Source organism: Aethalodelphis obliquidens, unplaced genomic scaffold, assembly GCF_003676395.1.
Source record: "Aethalodelphis obliquidens isolate GAN/ISIS:26980383/991018 unplaced genomic scaffold, ASM367639v1 scaffold35, whole genome shotgun sequence".
Classification (NCBI taxonomy): domain Eukaryota; kingdom Metazoa; phylum Chordata; class Mammalia; order Artiodactyla; family Delphinidae; genus Aethalodelphis; species Aethalodelphis obliquidens.
The window spans coordinates 2,145,577-2,167,029 of NW_020837979.1; the positions used below are offsets into that span (position 1 = coordinate 2,145,577).

Sequence of the window (21,453 nt, forward strand, 5' to 3'; positions counted from 1 at the left end):
CACACTACACACACCACACACACCATACACCCACACCACACTCATACCACACCCACACCACACACACACACACACACTACACACCGCACACACACACACCACACACACACACCACACACTACCCACACCACACACACCATACACCCACACTCACACACCCACACCACACACACAACACACCACACACACAACACACCACACACACACACATACACAAATCACACACACACCCCCCCCCACACACACACACACCCCACACACGTGCTAGTTATGGACCTGAGGCCGATCGCCGTCCTAGCCCGCGTAATGATGCTTGTCCTGCATAGACAGAACTGACACGTTTCAAGATTAAATATCCAGATAGTATCTTAAAGGTGATTTAAACTCTTTGGAGCTAGAACTAACCTCTTTCGGAGACTGTGTGTTTTATCTCAGTCTCCCAGGGCCTAAGACGGTACCTAGAAAAGAGAGGTTACTTAATATATCCTTGTTGGCTGGATTTAAAAGTCCGCAGGACATCAAAACAAGTGTCACTATTCTTAGTTTATGGTCTTAAGGTCAGAATCTGACATTTGTTATTTCCCATTTTCTGTATCCAAAAGATAATTCCAAAGACAGCAGTTCACCTTATTCAAGCCTTGTCTCTCACACAAAGCATTTCTTAACATGAGCTTAGACAAATCGAGCTTGTTAGACGTTTTTGAAAGTTACCAGTTTATATATCAAGTTATAATACCTCCCTGATCCCTGTCTATATAGTCAGAAAAGGCTCATAAATGAAGGCATAAATATACAGCAGTAGGCACAGTCATTCTTAGAAGAATCCCAAAATGGATTTCAGATGAATTTTAAATATTATAATATGTTTTTAAAAATAGCAACATCCCTTAAGCTGGTGTCCCTCTCCCTTTCCCCAGAATTTCTATTTAAGAGAAACAGTTCAGCTGGACTAACAGAAAGAGTGTCGGGGTAGCAAAGCTGGTTCGTGCGTTGATCCTTCCGTCCATAGAAAAACAAACTGGTGCAGAGTGTTCTCTGGCTTCCCTTCTGGGGTGAGAGCCCCTGCCTTTGGACAGAGGATCTCTGATTTAAAGGCTGCTGCATCTGTGTAGGACACCCAGGGCCCCACTGGTACCTGGAGCCTGGGTCAGGGGAGCTGGCAGTTCCGCGCAGAGATGTTGGGAGCATCTCATGGTGAGGCTTGTGCGTCCTGGCCTGACCAGGCCTCATCCGGGGCTGTGCAGCTGTGTGTTCACGTGGGTTTAGATCCAAACACAGTAAGAACAGTTCCACCCTCTGTGGAAGCAGCAGTGTATCTGGAAGGGGGAAGAGGCCAGAGGCGGAGGAGAAAGAATGCAGCTCAGGATCTGTTGCATTAGAAATTGTACCAGCATCGGATGCCATCTGGGGTTTGCTATGCAAAGTGGCTGTTCACATAAAACATCCCTCGTTTCCACTCTGGATGTCGCCTACGTGTTTGTGCTCGCCGCCCATCCACGTGTCCGTTCATTCATTCCCCAGGTGTTCATGAAGTGCCTGACCCGTGTTTGTCACCTGGTGTGGCCGCAGTGATCCTAGGGTCCACCTTTGCGGGGCGTACGGCTGGGGGCTGGGAGGTGCACAGGCAGTCAGCGTCCTGTGGTGTCATGAAAACACTGCATTTTCCAGTACATTCTTCAAAAGAGCGAAGAGCCCGCATCCAACAGACCAATTTTCTTAATTCTCTCTAGAGAGCTCTGGATGCTGGTAGGCCACGGCGTTTCCCACCTGGGACCCGGGTGGCATTTAAAACTGGGCGTGGCTTCTTCGGCACTGACTTCCTGAGGCTGCTTCCTGCCTGTGGGAAGGCTTTGGGAATGTTCACAGATTCCTCTGGAGGAATCGAGGATGTTAGGGCAGTCTCCTGGAGCCGCGTGGATAGAGAAAGACGTGTGGGTTTCGAGGGGCAGGAGGCAAATGGCATCTTTGGGGTCAGATTAAAGTACGTGGTTGAGAAAAGGGAGCATTGAAGAGGGTGCTCCCTGGACGCTCGTGCGGCCCAAAGGGCCTCCTGTTCAGGAAACACCTGAAACTCTGCGCCTCCCTTGATTCCCAAGAAATGTTTCCGGTAAAAAAAAAAAACGCACGTGCTTCCTGGGCTCTGAACGCCCTCCTCCCATCTCCCTCCACCTTCCTTTCTCTCCTTTCCCCACCTCTCCACTTCCTCTCCTCCTCCCTTCTTGTTTCTCTTCTCTCTTCCCTCCCCCCTCCCCTCCCCCCCAGCAGCCCGCAACTCCAGACACTGACAGTTCTTAAACCTGAGAAGATAAAAATAGCCCACACGTATAAGCCTGTGGACCTCGCAGATAGTCATTATTTTCCATGGGGCAGCCCTGTGCGCTGCTGCCCGCTGCGCTCTGAACCTGTGTCCTTGCCTCGGACTCAGCGCAGGTGGAGAATTGGTTTGAACCGGAGACTAAAGCTCTGCACCCACCCCTCACCCCAGGACTCTCCTCTCCCAGCACTGTGGTCGGTGGCTGAGCCTGTGGCCACACCTGTAAACCTGCCCCCTAAGATCCGGGTGCTTGTTCAGAGCCAAGGGGGATGATATCAGAGGATGACGTAACCCCGGGGGAGGGGTGAGAACTCCCAGACGCTGGGATTTGGGTTTGGTTCATGAATAACAAGTCCGCAGTCACACCTGCGGTCCAGATGTCTCCTTGCTTGCTTCTGCTTCATGCTGTCAGCACCTGTGCACCAGGTGATGGGCAGGAGTGACAGGTAACCCGCGGGAAGGGATACGGCAGTTGAGAGAGGGTAAGCAGATTGCGCACGGTTAGGTTAAAAAAAACCAAGATGGACTCCTCTGGTGGCACAGTGGTTGAGAGTCCGCCTGCTGATGCAGGGGACGTGGGTTCGTGCCCCGGTCCGGGAAGATCCCACATGCCGCGGAGCGGCTGGGCCCGTGAGCCATGGCCGCTGAGCCTGCGCGTCCGGAGCCTGTGCTCCACAACGGGAGAGGCCCGCGTACTGCACAAAAAACAAAAACAAAAAAAGCCCCAAGGTGTTCTGTTTGTTTTTTTAAAATTAATTAAATTATTTATTTTTGGCGGCGGTCGGTCTTTGTTGCTGCAGGCGGGCTTTCTCTAGTTGCAGCGAGTGGGGGCTACTCTTTGTTGCGGTGCACGGGCTTCTCATTGCGGTGGCTTCTTTTGTGGAGCATGGGCTCTAGGGGTGCGGGCTTCAGTAGCTGTGGCGCACGGGCTCAGTAGTTGTGGCGCATGGGCTCTAGTGCACAGGCTCGGTAGTTGTGGCACGTGGGTTCAGTAGTTGTGGCTCGCGGGCTCTAGAGCGCAGGCTCAGTAGCTGTGGCGCACAGGCTTAGTTGCTCCACGACATGTGGGATCTTCCCGGACCAGGACTCGAACCCACGGCCCCTGCATTGGCAGGCGGATTCCTAACCACTGTGCCACCAGGGAAGCCCAACCAGGCATTTTATAAGATTAAAAATGGAGTTGTAGGAGGCGTCTAGTGCAAGGCTATAGCTAAGTTTTTGCCATTAAAAGAGGCTTAAGATGGACCGTATAACTTTAAATACACAATTTTGTATAATAATTTTCTATTTGGTAGCAGTTGATTGAAGAAGAATTGGTTTTAAACACTTTGCGGTGGAAGGGACGCTCTTGGTCTCCTCAGTAGCTCGTGGGCTACTGATTGTGATGCTGAGGGGTTTGTGCTTCTTGTAACTTGCTGGAAATGCGGTCAGATTTGTGTCCCCCTGCTCTGCCCCTCATTAGTGATGGTCTCACTTTCCACCCCAACTTGTTGGTTTAAGCATAAGTGCTGTCCTAGTCAATAAAACTGGAGTGACTTCTCAGAGGAGATAAGGAACAGGCTGGGAGAGAGATCCACCAGCGTCCAAGACAGTTCTGCAGAAACGGGGGCTGTCAGACCCTCCGGGCCCGTTCCTCCTGGGGGTTGGTTTCAGGGATGGGGGCGTTGTCTCGGGGTCACCTCTGTCCCCTTCAGCTGACGTGGAGCCCTGTGTGTTCTCACAGTTTACTCTGTTAGATGATTTCTGTCCCAGTCCTGCAGAGTTGGAGGAGGTAGAAAGCGTATTCCAGGTCTGTAAGCATCACCAGGGCCTCACCTGGGACGAAAACAGTTCCCCACTTTGATGACTCCAGAGCACAGGAATGGTGCTCAGTGGGGTTGGTGCAGGCTATGGTCTGTCGTCTCCTTTCCCCCGCAGGGCCTGTGCTTGTCCAAACCCACATGGAACCACCTTTCCATTTAGATCGGGAGTTTCTTTTTTCTAAGTGAGACGGCTGTTTGGGAATGCTCATATGCATCTTCTGTTTTCATTAATATTCCTGGCCTCCAGTTTTTCCATCCATAAAATGAGGTAGTCATAGATAATCTCCCAAATTATTTCCAGATTAAAAAATTTTATGATCTAGAGCCCTATCTCCTTTCCTTGTTCTTATTTCAAATCCTCAAGTCATTATTCTTACGTTTGTGTGACCAGAATAGGCAAATAAGATTCCACAGGTAAATGGCAGCCTTTATTCGAAAAATCTATATGTTAGAGGGGCGGCGCTTAACTGAGATGAGCTAAACGCTGGCCGCTTGCAAGGCCAGTCACTGAGGAATTACAGGAAAGCATTGCATCTTCTGCCAGCATAGCCGCTGCAACCTGACGGTGGCCTTAGGACAAAGGATATTTACATGTTGTGTTTCAGAGCAAAACTTCAAACGCTCAAGAGCCTCATCTTGTGATGTTATTGCAAGAATGTCCAGACAATGTTTTCTCCAGGAAGAGCAATTCATGTGTCCAGCTGCATGCTTCATACTTTTGGGAAAAAACTGTCCTATGAACACAGAAGTAACCAAGGATGGTTGCTTGAAAGTTGTCCATTTCTTTGCTTACAGTTGTCAGGATCTTATATACACAAGGGTACAAAATAAATAAACACTATCAAATTCGCTATTATCTCATAAACCAGGCAGCAATATTTCATTTGCATCCTGGGGTATGATTTTGGAATTTCACTCCTAAGTGGGTGGAAATGACAGAAAATGGAATCAAGTTTAATCAGAGTTTGTGAAACGTCGCTCAGAGTTACACAGTCAACTTGTCTCCCTATTTAATAATTTATAAAGCTTTTTCACTTGTAGCAAATCAAATATTGCCACTTGAGAAGATATTTCTAAAGCAGTTGGACCGTGTTTCTAATGGCTCGGAGGCGTTTCTCCACACCTAGCCTTCCCAGGGTAGACTGGCTCTTTCTGGGGTAGTGCTGACATGTTTGTGCAGGAACCACATGGGGAGCGGGGGAGGGTGAAACCTCCCGCCTTCCTCTGCCCCCACCCTGTCCCTTCTGCTCACACACACGCCACACTCATCCTGGAAAAATGCAGCTCGAGGTGTCGCCTGGAGTGGCCGTTGACTGCCGTCGCTGTGTTTCCCACCGTGATCATCCCCGTCCTTGGAAGCCAGCCTTTCCCTTTCTCCTGCTCCCTGGATATCTGGGCTGAGAGAGGATAGTCTTGTCATCTGGGAGGAATGAGGCCCCCGGGGCGCCTCCTCTTGGGCAGGGGCCGGGCGTGCTTCCCAGTGAAGCCGGGTCGAGGTGATGCTCCCCTGGCCGCAGGTTTACCGGCTCTGACCCCCCCTCCCTTGGCTTCTGTGGTTTCTTCTTACTCAGATTCATGAATCATAAAGGGGAGCTCACGGAAAGTCTTTTTATAGCAACGAGCATATTGTTTTCTATCCCTGCTGTGCTATTTTGGGGGCGGGGAGAATGGGAAGATGTGCGGTTGCGTCCCACGTTGGAAGCAGGCACTCCTTCCAGGGGATGAGGGCTCTGATGCCAGCTCTTTCTTGGGTCCAAAACTGGGATCACGTTTTCTGACACAGTCAGCCAGAATTGGGACTTTTAAAGAAGTGGAATGTACTCGGACACAGAACTGCCCCCAGCTAAGTTTTTAAAAGTATCATTGAAAATTACACCCGATTCAAGGGTGAGTGTCGATTGCTCACGCAGAGGATGTAGCCACCGATGGGAAAGGTGATGATGGGAAAGGTGACCCTAACGGAGCAGGACGGTCACTGCCGTGTGCACGGGATATCGGGCGCGCTCACCGCACCTGTCCTTTCTCTTCTCCCTGGTAGGTGGCACAAATCTGGTGCCAGGATGACCGAGCGCTTCGACTGCCACCACTGCGAGGACTCCCTCTTCGGCAGGAAGTACATCCTGCGGGAGGAGCGGCCCTACTGCGTGGCCTGCTTTGAGGCCCTCTTCGCCAGCACGTGCGAGGAGTGCGGGAAGCTGATTGGCTGCGACTGCAAGGTACCCGCCCCTGGGCATCCCCCAGCCCCGTGCTCCCTGCCCTCCCTCGGGCCTCCCAACCCCCCTGGACACCCACCCTGGACTCCCCAGGAACCACGTGCTTCTCAGCACAGTTGTGCTCGCGTCCTGGTCATCGCCCTGGACGCCCTGGAGGCCCCTCTGCTGGGCTCGGACCCTCCACTGGTCTTTCCCAACCTCCTCCCCACGGACTCGGCCTCTGCCGGTCCCAGTCCCGCCGCACCTGGTCGGGGCTTTTCCGGGACGTGTGCGCCGAGCATCCCAGGTCCACTTGTGATGGCCCCGTGGTCAGCATTCTTAGCTAACCGGCCACCTGCCGCCCAATCCCGTGGTCCCCCGAGGGCAGCGCTCTCCCTCCTGGGCTGACTCGTGGGGCAGGTGTGCGCGATCAGTATCGGCGCAGTGAGCGTGCGTGTGGGAGAGCCAGCGCGCACCCCCGGCTGGAGGGGCTGAGAGGCCCTGCCTGCACTGGGGCGTCGGGTGAGCTTCTCTTCTTCGTGTGGACGATGAGGATGTGTGGCTGCCAGCTGAGCAGTTAGGGCTGGCTCTGCTGGGGGCGATCCGGAGTGGTCCAGCGCGCGTCTGCCCTGTTTCTGTCTCATCCATCCTTCCCATGACGGTCCGTAAGCAGCCGGCTGACTGGCGCTAGGTGTTTAGTGACAGTCGAGGGATAATTTCCATCTTACGGGGAAGAAGCCTTTGCCCTGAGCAGAGACAAAGGGTGTGGGATGCCCCCACTTGAGCCCAGGTTGCAGCCACGTGTCGTGGCTCCACAGAGGAGTGGCACGTGGAGCGGAAGGGAAACGGGACTCGGCACCTGTCCCGTGGAAGCCTTAAAACAACCAGAGCTTTGGCTACGACCACGGGCAGAAGTAGCTGCTCTTGCTTGTCTGAAAGCCGCCTGCCCTCCGACCTCCAGCTCTGTGTGATGTGTGTCCGAGCCCCTCTGCGTTCATCTCCAGGCCGAGCACAAGCGCTCGGACACCGAGCTGCCCCGTTCCGTCCTGGCTCTGCGTCTCACTGGCTGTGTGATCGTGGGCCCATGGCTTGACCCCTCTGTGCCCGTCTGCACGTTTATAAAAGGGAGCTACAGGGCTTCCCTGGTGGCGCAGTGGTTGAGAGTCCGCCTGCCGATGCAGGGGACGCGGGTTCGTGCCCTGGTCCGGGAAGACCCCACATGCCATGGAGCGGCTGGGCCCGTGAGCCATGGCCGCTGAGCCTGCGCGTCCGGAGCCTGCGCTCCGCAACGGGAGGGGCCGCAACAGTGAGAGGCCCGCGTACCGCAAAAAAAAAAAAAAAAAAAAAAAAGGGAGCTACAACAAGGGAGCCTGCATTATGGGTTCTCGTGGTGTGTAGCCGCCATGCGCTCAGCGCTCTAAGGAGCGGCTGATGGTGTGGAAAATTCCACCCCCTCTTCTCTTCCGACTGCTTCCCTGCAGCGTGCTCCCTCCCCCTGCCTGTCGAAGCTTCGCCCTGTCTCTTCATCAGTTTTCACTAGAGAAACATCAATAAAAATGTCCGCTTTGAGGAAGAACTAAGAGGCAGAGAAAACAATTATTATTTTATAAAGGCTTTACTTGGAAAAGACATAAGTAGGTGAGAGGTTCAGATATCATTCTGACAAACAACCCTGCTTTAAAGGAGACGTTCTGGAGATTTAGGGCTCATCATCCTTGCCTGGGAGCTAAAGTAAAAACCAAAGCGAAGTCACTGATCATTTCTTCAGTATGATTTAGTGGACAGACCCTTGAAACTAGTTATCCTTCAGCACATGCTTTAGGAGCAGATAAACAAGAATTCCCCAAATGGGGCCAAAATCAACAAGACTGCTGCAAAGTCAGGCGTCAGTCACGCTGAACTTTTCAACCCGGATAACGGTTCACTCTCTGCGGAGTTACGCCACGTGATTCTGCGCATGTGGGAAGGGAAAAGATGTGAACTTGCAGTTAGACCTTGCCATTTGGGGCTTCTGAATATTTGGAACGGTTTTCTTGGCTTTCAGAAGTAATTATGTAGTTGGTTTTGTGGAGGAAGTGATGGCAGGAAAAATGTGCCTCTGCACTTCGGGAGGAGAAGCCCCAGCTTGGCAGGTGGGGCGCTGGGCAGAGCAGCTAGGCTGGCGGGTCTGGTGGCCGTTCTTTTGTCTGAAAATAGCAGGGGTGCCGTAAGCCCCGCTTGGGTCTCCCTCTGAAGGACATTTGTGTGTAACTTAAAATACTGCAAGCCACTGGGGATTAGGCTGATGTTGTATTGACTGACGTTCAAATGAGGTAGGCAGGACTTCAGGATGACCTGCTTCCATAGGTAGCTTACCTGTGTTTCAGCATCATTTCTACGCAGACTCTCTTTCTGTCCTTTCTTTCTGTTTAGTTAACTCTGAGGAAATGCTGTGATCTCCAGAGGTAAAAATTATTCATTTTTATGGCCAGTGGAATAGTTGACAACAGGTAATACAAATAAAAATTTATGATCCTCTGACCTTACGCTCTTCCAGAAATTTTTCCTGGACACCTGTGGATACCAGCAAAAAATATATATATATTTTTGCCTGATTACAGGTGTTTTTCAGGGGGTAGGTCTACCTAAGTCCCGGGCTTCAAAAAGTCAAGAAACCAAAGAAAAGATAAGCTGGGCCAGTACTCAGAGATGGCTGCTGGTCCCTCCCATCAGCACATTGGTGCCTTTAGCAAACTCTGGGCCACGTACCTGGCTCAGACTTTGGGTTTTCCGTGTCTCTGCGGGCAGTGCCATAAAGTCAGACGGGCCTCCAAACCCACCCACCCGCGTGCCTGGAGGGGGCTGCAAAGAGGAAGACGTGGTAACAGTCAAAGGACCTTCTGCAGGTCTAAAACCAGCATTAGGGTCTTCCCTAGTGGCGGTGCAGTGGTTAAGAATTCGCCTGCCAACGCAGGGGACAGGGTTTCAAGCCCTGGTCCGGGAAGATCCCACATGCCGCGGAGCAACTAAGCCCGTGCGCCACAACTACTAAGCCTGCGCTCTAGAGCCCGCGAGCCACAACTACTGAGCCCGCGTGCCACAACTACTGAAGCCCACACGCCTAGAGCCCGTGCTCTGCAACAAGAGAAGCCACCGTAATGAGAAGCCAGTGCACTGCAACGAAGAGTAGCCCCTGCTCACCACAACTAGAGAAAGCCTGTGTGCAGCAACGAAGACCCAATGCAGCCAAAAATAAATAAATAAATTAATAGGAAAAATAAATTAAAAAAATAAGTAAACAGGTCCCCTAGAGGGCACACCTGGGACAGGGCTGCACAGTGTCGTTCTTCAAGGATTTGAAAGAACGTGCAGCTGGGGACGTGGTAGCCTGACAGTCTCAAAGTGCAGAACACCTTTTCAAAGTGCTGGGCACGAGTGACACGGCAGATCCACTGATGAGGTGAAATCCCGTGGTTTTGAGGACTGGCTGGTTTGGGAATCAGCAGCTGAGCTTCTCCCTGCCTGGGAGGGATAGACAGGGTGTAAAGGAGGATGAGGGACCCCCCTGCCCGGAGCTGCCCTCATTAACTTGTGGGCAAGGGGGCACCTCCAGGCCACTGACTCCCCCTGCGGCTCAGCTGAGGTCTCAACAAGGGCACATTCGGAGCAAAGCCACAAGCGCTTCCCATATTAGGAATATTTCTGAAATGGAAAAATATAAATTCTGAAAGGAAGTGTTTGGGCCTTATCTTACCTTGTTTATCAGACATTTTACTGCAGTTTATGACATTCTGCGTGCATAAGATCAGCAATGGTCTTTTTTCTGCGACGTGTCAAAGATTTTTTTTCTTCCATTTTTTTGTATCTCTCCTTCGTGCTCTCTCTCTACAGAACCTTAAAACCAGGGTATTTCTAGAACATTTCCAAGTTCTTGAAAGTCAGCGCGTCCATATGTCTTAGCCTTGAACCTCCAGCATCTAAATGGTGTCTTTGGGGACCACGTGGCGTACTCGACACATAACAGAATTAAGTGAGACGAGACTAGCTCGGAACTAAAAACCAAAACTAAAACTCAGTTTGGAGCCGTGAACACCAGAGGTGGAAAGAGCCGCTAGGAACCCAGTTTTACAGACGAGCATTCGGAGCAGCCGTGCATTTCGGTTCAGGCACCGGGTCAAATCAGCCCAACCTAACCTGGAGCCTTGGTCTTTCTGTGCCATTTTCCGGTCCATCCCCACGAGCCCCGAGCCCCCAAAGCCAGTGGCATTTCCCACCTCCGCGCCCACAGGGCATGGACTCTGCAGAAGTGAGTTCAGGAATTATCAACTTGACTCAGACTCCCTTCTCAGGACCCCACAAGAGGAGAATTAAGGGAAACCCGACGGCACAGCAGCAGATGAGGGCTTCCATGTGCAGTCCTGAACGAGCTGCATGACGTGGGCTTTTCCGGGGGTGCCCGCGGGGGTGGCACCAGGGGCACAGGGTCCTGCGGGGCCACCATCACTCATGGCCACACAGGCGTCACCGAGTGGCTGGTGTCCACGCGGGGCCTCACAGCTGAGGGGGCGGAGGGGCCCGCCTCCTCGGCTCTGAGGGCATGGGCACGGAGTGAGAGAGGACACTGGGGCAGAGGGTGAGGCTGGGCGAGCGCGCCGAGACCTGCTTGCAGAGATGCTCCCGGGCTGCAGGTCAGCAGGAGAGATGCAAGAAACGGGGTTCATGGTGTCTTAGCATTGTTACGTTAAACTTGCTCACCTATCAGATGGGAATAAACCTTATCCCATGGGGTGGGGTTATAGTGCGGTTGAAATCGAGTAAGAGGGGACTAAGAATTTTAGAATCAGAAGGGCTGTGGAGGCCAAGAGCACTGTACAGAGCAGTGACTGAGCCAGGAGCTCGGAGCCTAGGTGAGGGCGTCCGTTCCATCCCCGTCTTCACGAGTAAATGTGATCTCAGCAAGTGGCGCTTCGGGGCACCTGCTGTCACCACGAGCTGGCATCTAAGACTGACATTAATTGAGCCGTGTCAGTGTGCCAGGACCGTTGTCAGGGCTTCACCATCATCCCTGTTTCCCCAGGCGGATCTGGGGCTGGGAGAGGCCAGGTGACTCACCCCCAGCCCCACGGCAGGTACATACGTGGCAGAGCCAGGGTTTGCGTCTGGACCCCTCCGCTTTAAGCACTGGGATGAAATGCATCAGGCATTTTCGACACTGTGCTCCTGGGTCCCCGAGGGCACCGGTGGCACAGCAGGTGTGCAGGTTGGTGACCGGAGGGCAGTCACCGCTGGCTGCAGCTGGAACAGGGGTGGACCGGTGCCAGTTCCCCACGGCCCCGCCCCCGACAGTGATGCTAGCTTGTTCAGAGACTGTTTGTGACTCACTGAGGCTTCTGAGAGCAGGAGTGTGGGTTGGTATTTATCTCAAGGAAAAACACTTCATCAGAAGGTTTGAGAATTATCAAATGCCCCTGAACGAACATTTCAGGGCCGTGGAGTGTTAATGCAGAAACACGTGTGTGTGTGTGTGTGCGCGCACGCGCGTGTGCGTGCACATCTGAGAGGGGCAGACAAGGGAGCAGCTGTGTGAGGTCACAATGCTCCAAGGAAGGGACAGCTGGTGACTCAGCTGAGCTGGCATCTGGGAAGGACAGAGACTAGCTCGCTGGGGCGGGATGAGGGTGGGACCAGGAAGGGGGGATGATTCCACGTGGCTGCTGTTACCAGCCTGGAGGGCTAGGCAGAAGCCAGGGCGTGAGCAGTCCTTCCCTTGAATACAGGACACGGGATGCGGGACGCAGGACAGCAAGTGACCAAGTGACCAGCAGCCTCGGGAGGGTGGAGGCTAGGAGCTGGGCCTCCAGAAGGTCTAGAAGTCCTGCCTGGGTGCTTATGGTCTCGTCAGGACAGGGCAGTGGTACCCAGATTTCTAGGGAACTTTCTAGTGTCAGATGTCTGTCAACAAATCAGCTCTTGTCAACCTAGCTAATGTGTTTTCATGCCGGAAATGTTAACCGTAGGCAAGTGGATTTCTGCAGTGCTTTTGACCCACGAGATCGTTTTAAATGAGCTTTCCCCTGACCGTCCAGTCCCCTAACCATGCGCGGCTCCGTCCTCCTATGGGACTCGCTAACCAGGGCAACTGGTGACAGCTGGCGGCTTCGCTCTCACGATGTTGTCCGTGGAGGGTCCCCCTGGGCTGTGTTGAAGGTCAGGCCCCAAAGGCAGATGTCCTTGGACTTGGCTTCCTTTCTTCCCGGTTCGCTGGCCGCCTCGCTGTCCCCTGCCCCGCCCTCCCGGCTCGCAGCTCAGCGGGGTGGGGCTCACGGAGGGGACCCGCTGAACTTCTGGAAGGGTGCTTTCCACATGCCACGTGATAATCAAAACTTATTTTTTAATTGTGGTAAAATACACATAACATAAAATGTGCCATCTTAACTGTTTGGAAGCGCACAGCTCAGTGGTGCTAAGTACCTACGCTCTGCTGTGCGACTGTTTCATCTTGTAAAACTGAAGCTCTGTCCCCACTCACACCCGCACTGCCCCAGCCCCGGGTACCCACCTTGCTGCTTCCTGTCTCTGAACTTACCTCCTCCGGGACCTCATGTAAGTGGAATGATTCAGTATTTGTCTTTTTCTGACTGACTTATTTCACTTAGCATGTTCTCAGAGTTCATCCATGTTGTAGTGTGTGTCAGAATTTGTTTCCCTTGTGAGGCTGAATAATAGTCCATGTTTATCCGTCATCTGTGGACGGATGCTGGGGTGACTTCCCCCTTTGGCTGCTGTGAATGTGGGTCTGCAGAGTCCTTCTTTTGTTTTTTTTTTTTTTTTTTTGCGGTACGCGGGCCTCTCACTGTTGTGGCCTCTCCCGTTGAGGAGCACAGGCTCCGGACGCACAGGCCCAGCGGCCATTGCTCACGGGCCCAGCCGCTCCGTGGCATGTGGGATCTTCCCGGACCAGGGCACGTACCCACGTCCCCTGCATCGGCAGGCGGACTCTCAACCACTGCGCCACCAGGGAAGCCCTGCAGATTCCTTCTTTTGGTTCTTTGGGGCATATACCCAGAATTAGAACTGCTGGATCATATGGTAATTCTCTTTTTAATTTTTTGAGGAACTACCATACTGTTTTCCATACAAAAAAGCTGTTAAATGCATTTATTCTATAATCAGTGTCATAACAGTGATCCCATGATCAGAAACTCCTAGTCTTCTTAAATCAGGCTGATTATTGTTCTTAGTGGACGGGGCATTATTTATTTAATTATTTAAATTGTTTTGGCCACGACGCTTGTATCATGTGGGATATTAGTTCCCCGAGCAGGAATCGAACCCGTGCCCCCTGCAGGGAAGCACGGAGTCTTAACCACTGGACCACCAGGGAATTCCCAGCGGATGGGACTTTAAATGGTTTGTTCGACTTTCAAAGCCTCAACAAAGACAGTGCTGAACTGCATTCATTCATTTGGCCTCCTTGGTCTAGCCGGGCGGGAGCTCTCCCAGCGGCTACCTGGAGCCGCGGCACAGCTCCGCCCGGCGCCCCTCTGTCTTGCCCTCCCGGCCTGTGCCCTTTCTCTGCCCAGCTCACGTCTTCGACGCTCAGCTGATGGTACCTACTGGATCTCTCCCGACCTGCTTTCCACCAAGTTGACCCAGGGCCCCGTCCTCAGGCTCTGTCTCTGAGCTTCCCAGCAGCCCGGCCTCCCTCCCGCGGGGATCACAGCCGTCATCCAGCACAGTTGGGTTTGCCCAGCGTCCTCGCGGCCAGAGGACCCCCGGGGTCTGTGTGTCCAGGAGAAGCGCTGATGAGTTTCATGTGCCGTTTCTCTTTCTTACAGTCCCCAAGGGAAAGCCACTCGTTTTTCAGACGCATCTCTCGCACACACCCCTGTCTAAACAGTGGCCCTAAGAACAGCAAGAGAAGCATCCTACCTAACTCATTCCAGCCCCTCGTTGCCCACTTGACCCCCTCGCTGTGGGTCCAGCAGAGCCCACGCCCCCGGCCCCTCTCACGTCTCACGTCTCGTGTGCTCTGGGCCTGCAGGACTTGTCCTACAAGGACCGACACTGGCACGAGGCCTGTTTCCACTGCTCGCGGTGCAGGGGGTCCCTTGTGGACAAGCCGTTCGCTGCCAAGGAGGACCAGCTGCTCTGCACCGACTGCTACTCGCAGGAGTACTCGTCCCGCTGCCAGGAGTGCAAGAAGAGCATCATGCCAGGTGGGCACCAAGCCGCTGAGAGAGTGTGCGCGTGCGTGTGAATGTGCGTGTGCGCGCTTCCCCCGCCCCCTCTGCCCCCTTTGCCTCCCGCCCGCCCCCGCAGAGCTTGCGCGCGCGCGGGCGTGAGTGTGCATGTGTGCGCGCTTCCCCCGCCCTCTCCGCGCCCTCTGCGCACACGCCGAATTCCTGCCCCGTCGGTTACTGCCGCACATGGGTGCTGGGCCGGGAGCTGGGCGCTGTGCCCTCATGCAGGTTATGTTCCCGGCAGGCTCGGCGGCAGCTGGGTCCAGTGCCAAGGCCAGTGATGGGTGGCCTGTCTGTTGGTGGGGGAGGATGGGACTGTGTCCCTTGCTCTTTGGGGGGACTTTGGTTTCTTTGTTTTATGGGAGAGAGGAATCTTTCATTTTAAAGAACAGAGTGGACAAAAATACTTCATGGAATTTTTCAATACAGAATTTAAAAAACGAATCTTGTTAGACACGCACACAGTGCGGGCGAGAAGAGCCTAAGATTTGGACCTGGGATGGTTCATCGGCTCCTTAGGGTCAGTGACGTCCTCTGTGTGACCAGTGAGGGGTGGCTGGACGGTATAGCCTTGGCAGATTTAGCAACTAAAATACAGGACTCCCAGACACATCGGAATTTCAGCTGATCCCACCCGGGACCTCGTTAATCTGGCATCTCTACCAGAGAGCCACCTAAAACCAGGAGAGGACTCTGTCCATCGACTGACTTTGGGGATGTGGCCCCCGAATCAGGCTCAGGCTGGGGGAGTGGGAGTCAGGGGCACAGGCCGGGACCCCTAGCTCTTAGGAAGCTCGATACAGTTGCGCAGGGAGCCCTCAAACTGCCCTGGAAGGTATCTGTTCTCAGGACAGCTTCTTTGGTAGATACACTTCCTTTAGTCCTGCGAAGGTTCAGAATTAAGGGCACACATATAGAGAATCCAACTCAGAGCAATAATAGTGTGTTAGATAATCTGGTAACGTGTGGGTGAAGTTTAGAAAAAATTGGGTCTAAAGAGTAAATTAACCTTATGCTTCTGACTGGAAGTGGGCAGTCAGGTAAGTGATTTAGTTTGTGGTCTTACACTGGAATTTTCTTAATTTGTAAACGGTTTTGATGCTTAAGATATTTTAGGATTCATCATATTTATAAGTTTAATTCATTTCAGCAACAATTAAGAACTTAAGGGACTTCCCTGGCGGTCCGGTGGTAAAGAATCTGCCCTCCGATGCAGCAGATGAGGGTTCGATCCCTGGTTGAGGAACTAAGATCCCACATGCCCCGGGGCAACTAAGTCCGCGCGCTGCCACTACTGAGCCTGAGCGCCTCAAGAGAGCTCAAGTGCCGCAGACTACAGAGCCCACGCGCCCTGGAGCCCGTGTGCGACAGCTAGAGAGAAGCCCGAGCGCACCAACAAAAGATGCTGAGTGCCGCAACTAAGACCCAACGCAGCCAAGAAAATAAGTAAAAGAAAAGAAGAATAGGGGTTACTTAAAAAAAAAAAAGAGGAAGAACTTGAGGTGCGGTTTGCTAGTTGAGGCTTGGTTTGCTGGTTGAGGTTCTTAAAAGGCATGTCAAATACATTAAATTTTCAAGTGTCCTTTTAAAGGAGTTCAGTTCACTACATTGGTGAATGGAACTGAACACAAAGAAATGTACCTTAAAAGTAATTTTTAAAATTCTCTGTATTCATGAATGCAGGATAAAGATGTGCAGGATGAACTTCAATTGAGGGTTTTGAATTTTCAACTTCAATAGAATGAATGTCAATTTGTAGAAACCAAGGTACCCTGCTGAGTCCTCCTAGCCCACACAGCGGCTGGGGTCACCCTGACATGTGAAGAGAATCGAGGCTACAGGGATAATTTAGAGTCAGACTCCTGACTCCGTGGGGAGACTGACGGGTGAAGATGCCCAGCTGCCTGGACCCGAGCTGTGGGCCACGCGTTTGGGGAAAGGCACAGCTTCCCAGGGTGACAGCCTGGAAATTCCAGATTGGGAAGAAAGTTTTTTTTTTTTTTTAAGTTATTGATTTATTTTTGGCTGCATTGCTGCGTGCGGTCTTCCTCTAGTTGCGGCGAGCAGGGGCTACTCTTAGTTGCGGTGTGTGGGCTTCTCATTGCGGTGGCTTCTCTTGTTGCGGAGCACGGGCTCTAGGTGCGCGGGCTTCAGTAGTTGTGGCACGCGGGCTCAGTAGTTGTGGCTCGCGGGCTCTAGAGCACAGGCTCAGTAGTTGTGGCACAGGGGCTTAGTTGCTCCACAGCATGTGGGCTCTTCCCTGACCAGGGCTTGAACCCGTGTCCCCTGCATTGGCAGGCGGATTCTTAACCACTGCGCCACCAGGGAAGCCCTGGGAAGAAGGATATTAACTGCCGCTTTGACAAATATATGTCTGTCTTAGAGAAGAAGGTGAATTTTTCTTGATTCTGGCAGGCTGATCTCAAGACGACGCCCTCCTCCTCCCCAGGGATGTGCATCTCACCGTCTCTGCTGTAGGGGGTTTTAGGTAGAAACGGTGGAGAAGCCTGGCTGGTACCTCCTTAACAGAGGCACAAGCCCAGAGAAGGGCAGCCAGGAAGGGGAGCCTTGGGGCCGTCACCTTTGAGCAGCCTCGAAGGTCAAGCTGATTTTAACAGATGGAGAAGTCAGGAGAGGAAATGGACCGAGCACCAGAGGCAGGGTGTCTGGAAAAGGCCTGGTGTGTGAAGAAAAAAATAAATAAATGCAAGCACTAGATACTTTTTTTAAAAAATAACCAAGAAAGAAAGAAAGAAACCAAAAAAACAAACCTAGACCTGAGCGCTAGCTTCCTTCCTTGGTTCGATTTTAGAAAGTGCTACAGCCACATCAAGGTGAAAGCAGTGCAGACGGTCAGTGTGGCTTCTGCAGCGAAATCAGATAGAGGACAAGAGGCCCCTGCTCAGTGCAAAGCTCGCTCCCCTGCCCACACCTGCAAGTCACCAGCCGCGGTGCACGGCTCCGTCCCCACCCAGGGAGGCTGAGCCCCAACTAGCAGGTGCACCACGGCCTCCGGGCCAGGGTCACGCTGTCACCAGGCCTTCACCGGGTTCCTCACTTGCTCCTTTGAATCAGAAAAAGACACCCCTTCCACCAGGCGGTGGACTCTGTCGGAGGCGCGTCCTCATCCGCAGCCCGTGAGAAGGAGCTTTGCCGCCCTCTGCTGGCGACGCTGCACAAGGACCACACGGTCTGCACCCAACCCTCTGGGGCTGCGGGGAGCCAGCGGGCGCCCTCCCACGGACCTGGGACGGGACAGTACCCCGAGCCCTGGGGTGGACGGAAGACTGTCCTTCAGAACATGCAGAAGGCACGTGTGGTCTGGCCTGGGGCCTTTAGTGAGCATCACGATTGCCCTTTCTCCCCGACCCCTGACAGGCACCCGTAAGATGGAATACAAGGGTAGCAGCTGGCACGAGACCTGCTTCATCTGCCATCGCTGCCAGCAGCCCATCGGAACCAAGAGCTTCATCCCGAAGGACGGCCAGAACTTCTGCGTGCCCTGCTATGAAAGGCAGTATGCCTTGCAGTGCGTTCAGTGCAAAAAGGTACCTCGTATTCCCCCTGGCCCTTGCACACCTGTTGTCCTTTCCAAAAGACCGTCCACCTATCCCTAAGGTGTCTTTGTTCATCGCCCTCCTTGAATAAACAAGAAACGGCCCTAGACCTAGTGGGGGGACGGGGAGGGGAAAAGGCAACTGGAAAGGCCTGTCCCTGGGGTGGGGACAGATCCCTCATCACTTATCCAGGGCTGCGTCAGGTTAAAGAAAGAAAAGCGTCCTAAGACCACAGACAGGGTGGGAAGGCAGGCTCTGGGCTCATTTTTTCCACCCAGGAAGCCAGCCCCACGGTGTCTGTTAAGCCTCTTCCTTCCCCCCGAGTAGCTGAGGAGGCTGTTGGAGCAGGTGCACCTGGTGGTAGAGAGATGCTGCAGGGATCTGCCCGCAGGTGGGGCTGAGGAGGGGCTGCGTGACATCAGACCCCGGCCCCTGAGCTGCGGTCTCCCTGCTTCGCCCTCCTGCCGGCCAGGAGGCAGTGCTGTCCCAGCAGACACCCTGGTACCCACGTCACGAACGGGGATCCGGGGTCTGCAGCGGGGGCCTGGGCCTGGCAGCTTGGGGAAGGGGCGGCGGGGTGACCTTGCCGTCCGGAGGACAGCACCTCTGGGACCCGGACGCCGGTGCGGCGTGTCCTGGGCGAGGACCGCGCGTCCTCCAGAGGCGAGGGCCGGGACGAGGGCACCAGGCACAGGCCCCTGCGGGAGCTGACGCCCTTCTGCCCGCAGCCCATCACCAGCGGGGGCGTCACGTACCGGGAGCAGCCCTGGCACCGCGAGTGCTTCGTGTGCACCGCCTGCAAGAAGCCTCTGTCTGGCCAGCGCTTCACGTCCCGCGACGAGTTCGCCTACTGCCTGGGCTGCTTCTGCGACCTGTACGCCAAGAAATGCGCCGGCTGCGCCAGCCCCATCAGCGGTGAGTGTCCGGTTCCCGGCCTGCACCGCCCCTGACCCTCGTGTGGCTGCCAGGCTTTGGCTTGTGGGTCTGTTCACGTGTGCAGACTCTGGGCCGCCGCGCTCCCCTCCCCCGCACGCTGGGCGCGCTTCCCTGCCCCCCACCCCCACCTCCGATCCCCACGGCCTCTTCTCCACCGGCTGGATTCTCTCCAAACCGCAGGCTGTGAGTCTCTGACATCCCCGCACAGGCCCCGGGAAGCAGCTGGGCTGTGCAGATGCTCCCCGGCCTCTGCGGGGGGCACGCTCTGGGTGGGCCCTTCCCACCCCCCAGGCACTTGGTGGAGCCCAAATCCGGGTGAACTACAGAATGTGCCCCAAATTCAGAGCGGAGAGCAGATGGCTGGTGAGACTCCAGCCCTGGAAATGCGCCCACTTTAAACACCTCTGGGGAACTTTACACATGTCTGCTGCCTGGTCGTGATTTAATTACTCTGGGGGACGACCTGGGTGTTAGAATTTTTAAAAGCTTCTCAGATGATTCATATATGCAGAAAATCCTGAGACTCTCTGGCCTGAATCACTCGTTTGGTTCTGCCTCAGGGCCAGGGCCCGGGCCGTGTGATCCGCCGGTCACAGCGGGTTACCTCAGGGCCAGGGCCCGGGCTGTATGATCCGCGGGTCACTATCATCTCTCATAGTCACTGTGGGCCTAGGATGGGTAAAGGCAGTTTAAGATGTTTAGGGAAAGAGGTGAAAAGCTTTGATGGTGCAGCTCCACCAGTAGCAGAGGGAGTGTGGTATCAGAAAACTGGCCTCAGTTATACACATAGAGATTCCTTTTCTGATATCCTTTTCCATTATGGTTTATCACAGGATATTGAATAGAGTTCCCTGTGCTCTAGGGTAGGACCTTGTTGTTTATCCATCATATATATTATAGTTTACATCTGCTAGTCCCACACTTCAGTAAAAAAAAAAAAAAAGTTAAATTAGAAAAAAAAGTCCCTATCTAGGTTTCAGATCATAAAAAAAAAGAGAACTAGCCTTGGAGACCTGGGTTCACCCCCAGGCCTGTCACTCACTAGCCCAGGGGATTAGCCTGAGGCCACCCACGTGTGAATGGATTTAATGCCAGACAGCAGGCAGTTAAATTACAAAAGGAGCTAACTGCTGGGTGAATGACAGACTTCTGCTACTCTGAGACCTCCAACTATTAGCCAGTGTTGTTACTTGTTCTTAACTTGGCAGATTGAGCCGTTATTTCTGGAAAGAGTTTGTAATTGCAAGTCATGATCCAAATTTCACCAAGGATTACCCCGTGTATTTGATTCCATTTTGTTTCAGGGGCCTTGGTGGCCGGACAGACCACCTGTATTGTAACAGGTAGCCAACGTACCTTAAACATTTGATAAGTAGACGTCAGACAGAGTCAGACACCCCAACTGAAATGAGTTCCTGCTTCCCTTGTTTCGATAAAGGATGGCTTTCTCCACTGCCCACACGTCCTCCTAACCCGCTCTCACGTTCCACCGGCCTCACTAGACCTCCGTGGGGTGAGGACATGTGGGCAGTGGAGAAAGCCATCCTTTATCGAAACAAGACGCCCATGTAGCATCTCTTTCGTGAGGCCGTTCTGGGCAGTTCCAGAGACGGTTCACAGCTTTCTCATCTATGCTCCCTTTGGCGCCTCATTCATTCATCGCCAAATTTTTGAGCACCAGGCCTGAGGCACCCAGGGAAGGAAGGGGTGGGAGAAATCGGCTCTGTAACTCACGCGTTTCACTCGGGTGGGAGGAACACACACACCCCACAGGCTTCTTATAATGACGGCGATCGTCATGTAGCTGTGGAGCCCGTCTGTCTCTCTTTCTCCCGCGATTCAGGAGCTCCCCGACCTGAGCACAGGATGGGATTTAAACGTGGAGCCCAGCACTGATCACACCGCACCAGCCGGGCTTGGAACGCGTCCACGCAGGACTCCCCCCGCCTGCCCCCCATCCTCACCCGTGTCCTTTTCCTCCGTCCACAGGACTGGGCGGCACTAAGTACATCTCCTTCGAGGAGCGGCAGTGGCACAACGACTGCTTTAACTGCAAGAAGTGCTCCCTGTCGCTGGTGGGGCGAGGCTTCCTCACGGAGAGGGACGACATCCTGTGCCCTGACTGCGGGAAGGACATCTGAGCCCCTCCCCGACCCCCCTGCAGCCCCCCCAAGCCCTGCTCACGCTGCACCTGGCTCCACCAGCCACCTGGGGACTTGCCTCTGCGCTGCTCAGCGCTACTCACGTCTGTTTAAACCCTTCATCTACCCTTTGCGCTCATTCTGTTAGAGAAGGAGAAAAGCCATGGAAGCCTGAGGCGGGAAGAGGGTTTTGAGTTTTTGTAATCAGGCGAGGCCAATCAAAGTGTAAAAATCCTTTTGAGTGATACCTTTATAAACGCTTTTCTTTCACTGCGTATTTAATTTTTAA

The 21,453-nt window shown here is 53.7% G+C and overlaps 1 protein-coding gene across 4 annotated transcripts in view; it reads left to right on the forward strand.

Annotated features, from left to right (window-relative positions):
- Positions 1–21,264, forward strand: part of FHL2 (four and a half LIM domains 2) — a 36,158-nt gene extending 14,894 nt beyond the window's left edge. For 3 of the 4 annotated variants that reach the window (XM_027128702.1, XM_027128700.1, XM_027128701.1), the window contains exons 2-6: positions 6,155–6,332; positions 14,332–14,506; positions 17,909–18,078; positions 18,816–19,002; positions 21,013–21,264. In XM_027128702.1, coding sequence (XP_026984503.1) covers positions 6,177–6,332; positions 14,332–14,506; positions 17,909–18,078; positions 18,816–19,002; positions 21,013–21,164 — 840 coding nt within the window. In that variant the 5' untranslated portion in view covers positions 6,155–6,176 and the 3' untranslated portion in view covers positions 21,165–21,264. Of the gene's footprint in view, positions 1–198; positions 2,761–6,154; positions 6,333–14,331; positions 14,507–17,908; positions 18,079–18,815; positions 19,003–21,012 lie in introns of those variants that run through there. The other variant, XM_027128699.1, reaches the window with a different exon arrangement.
- Positions 21,265–21,453: the final 189 nt, after the last annotated feature.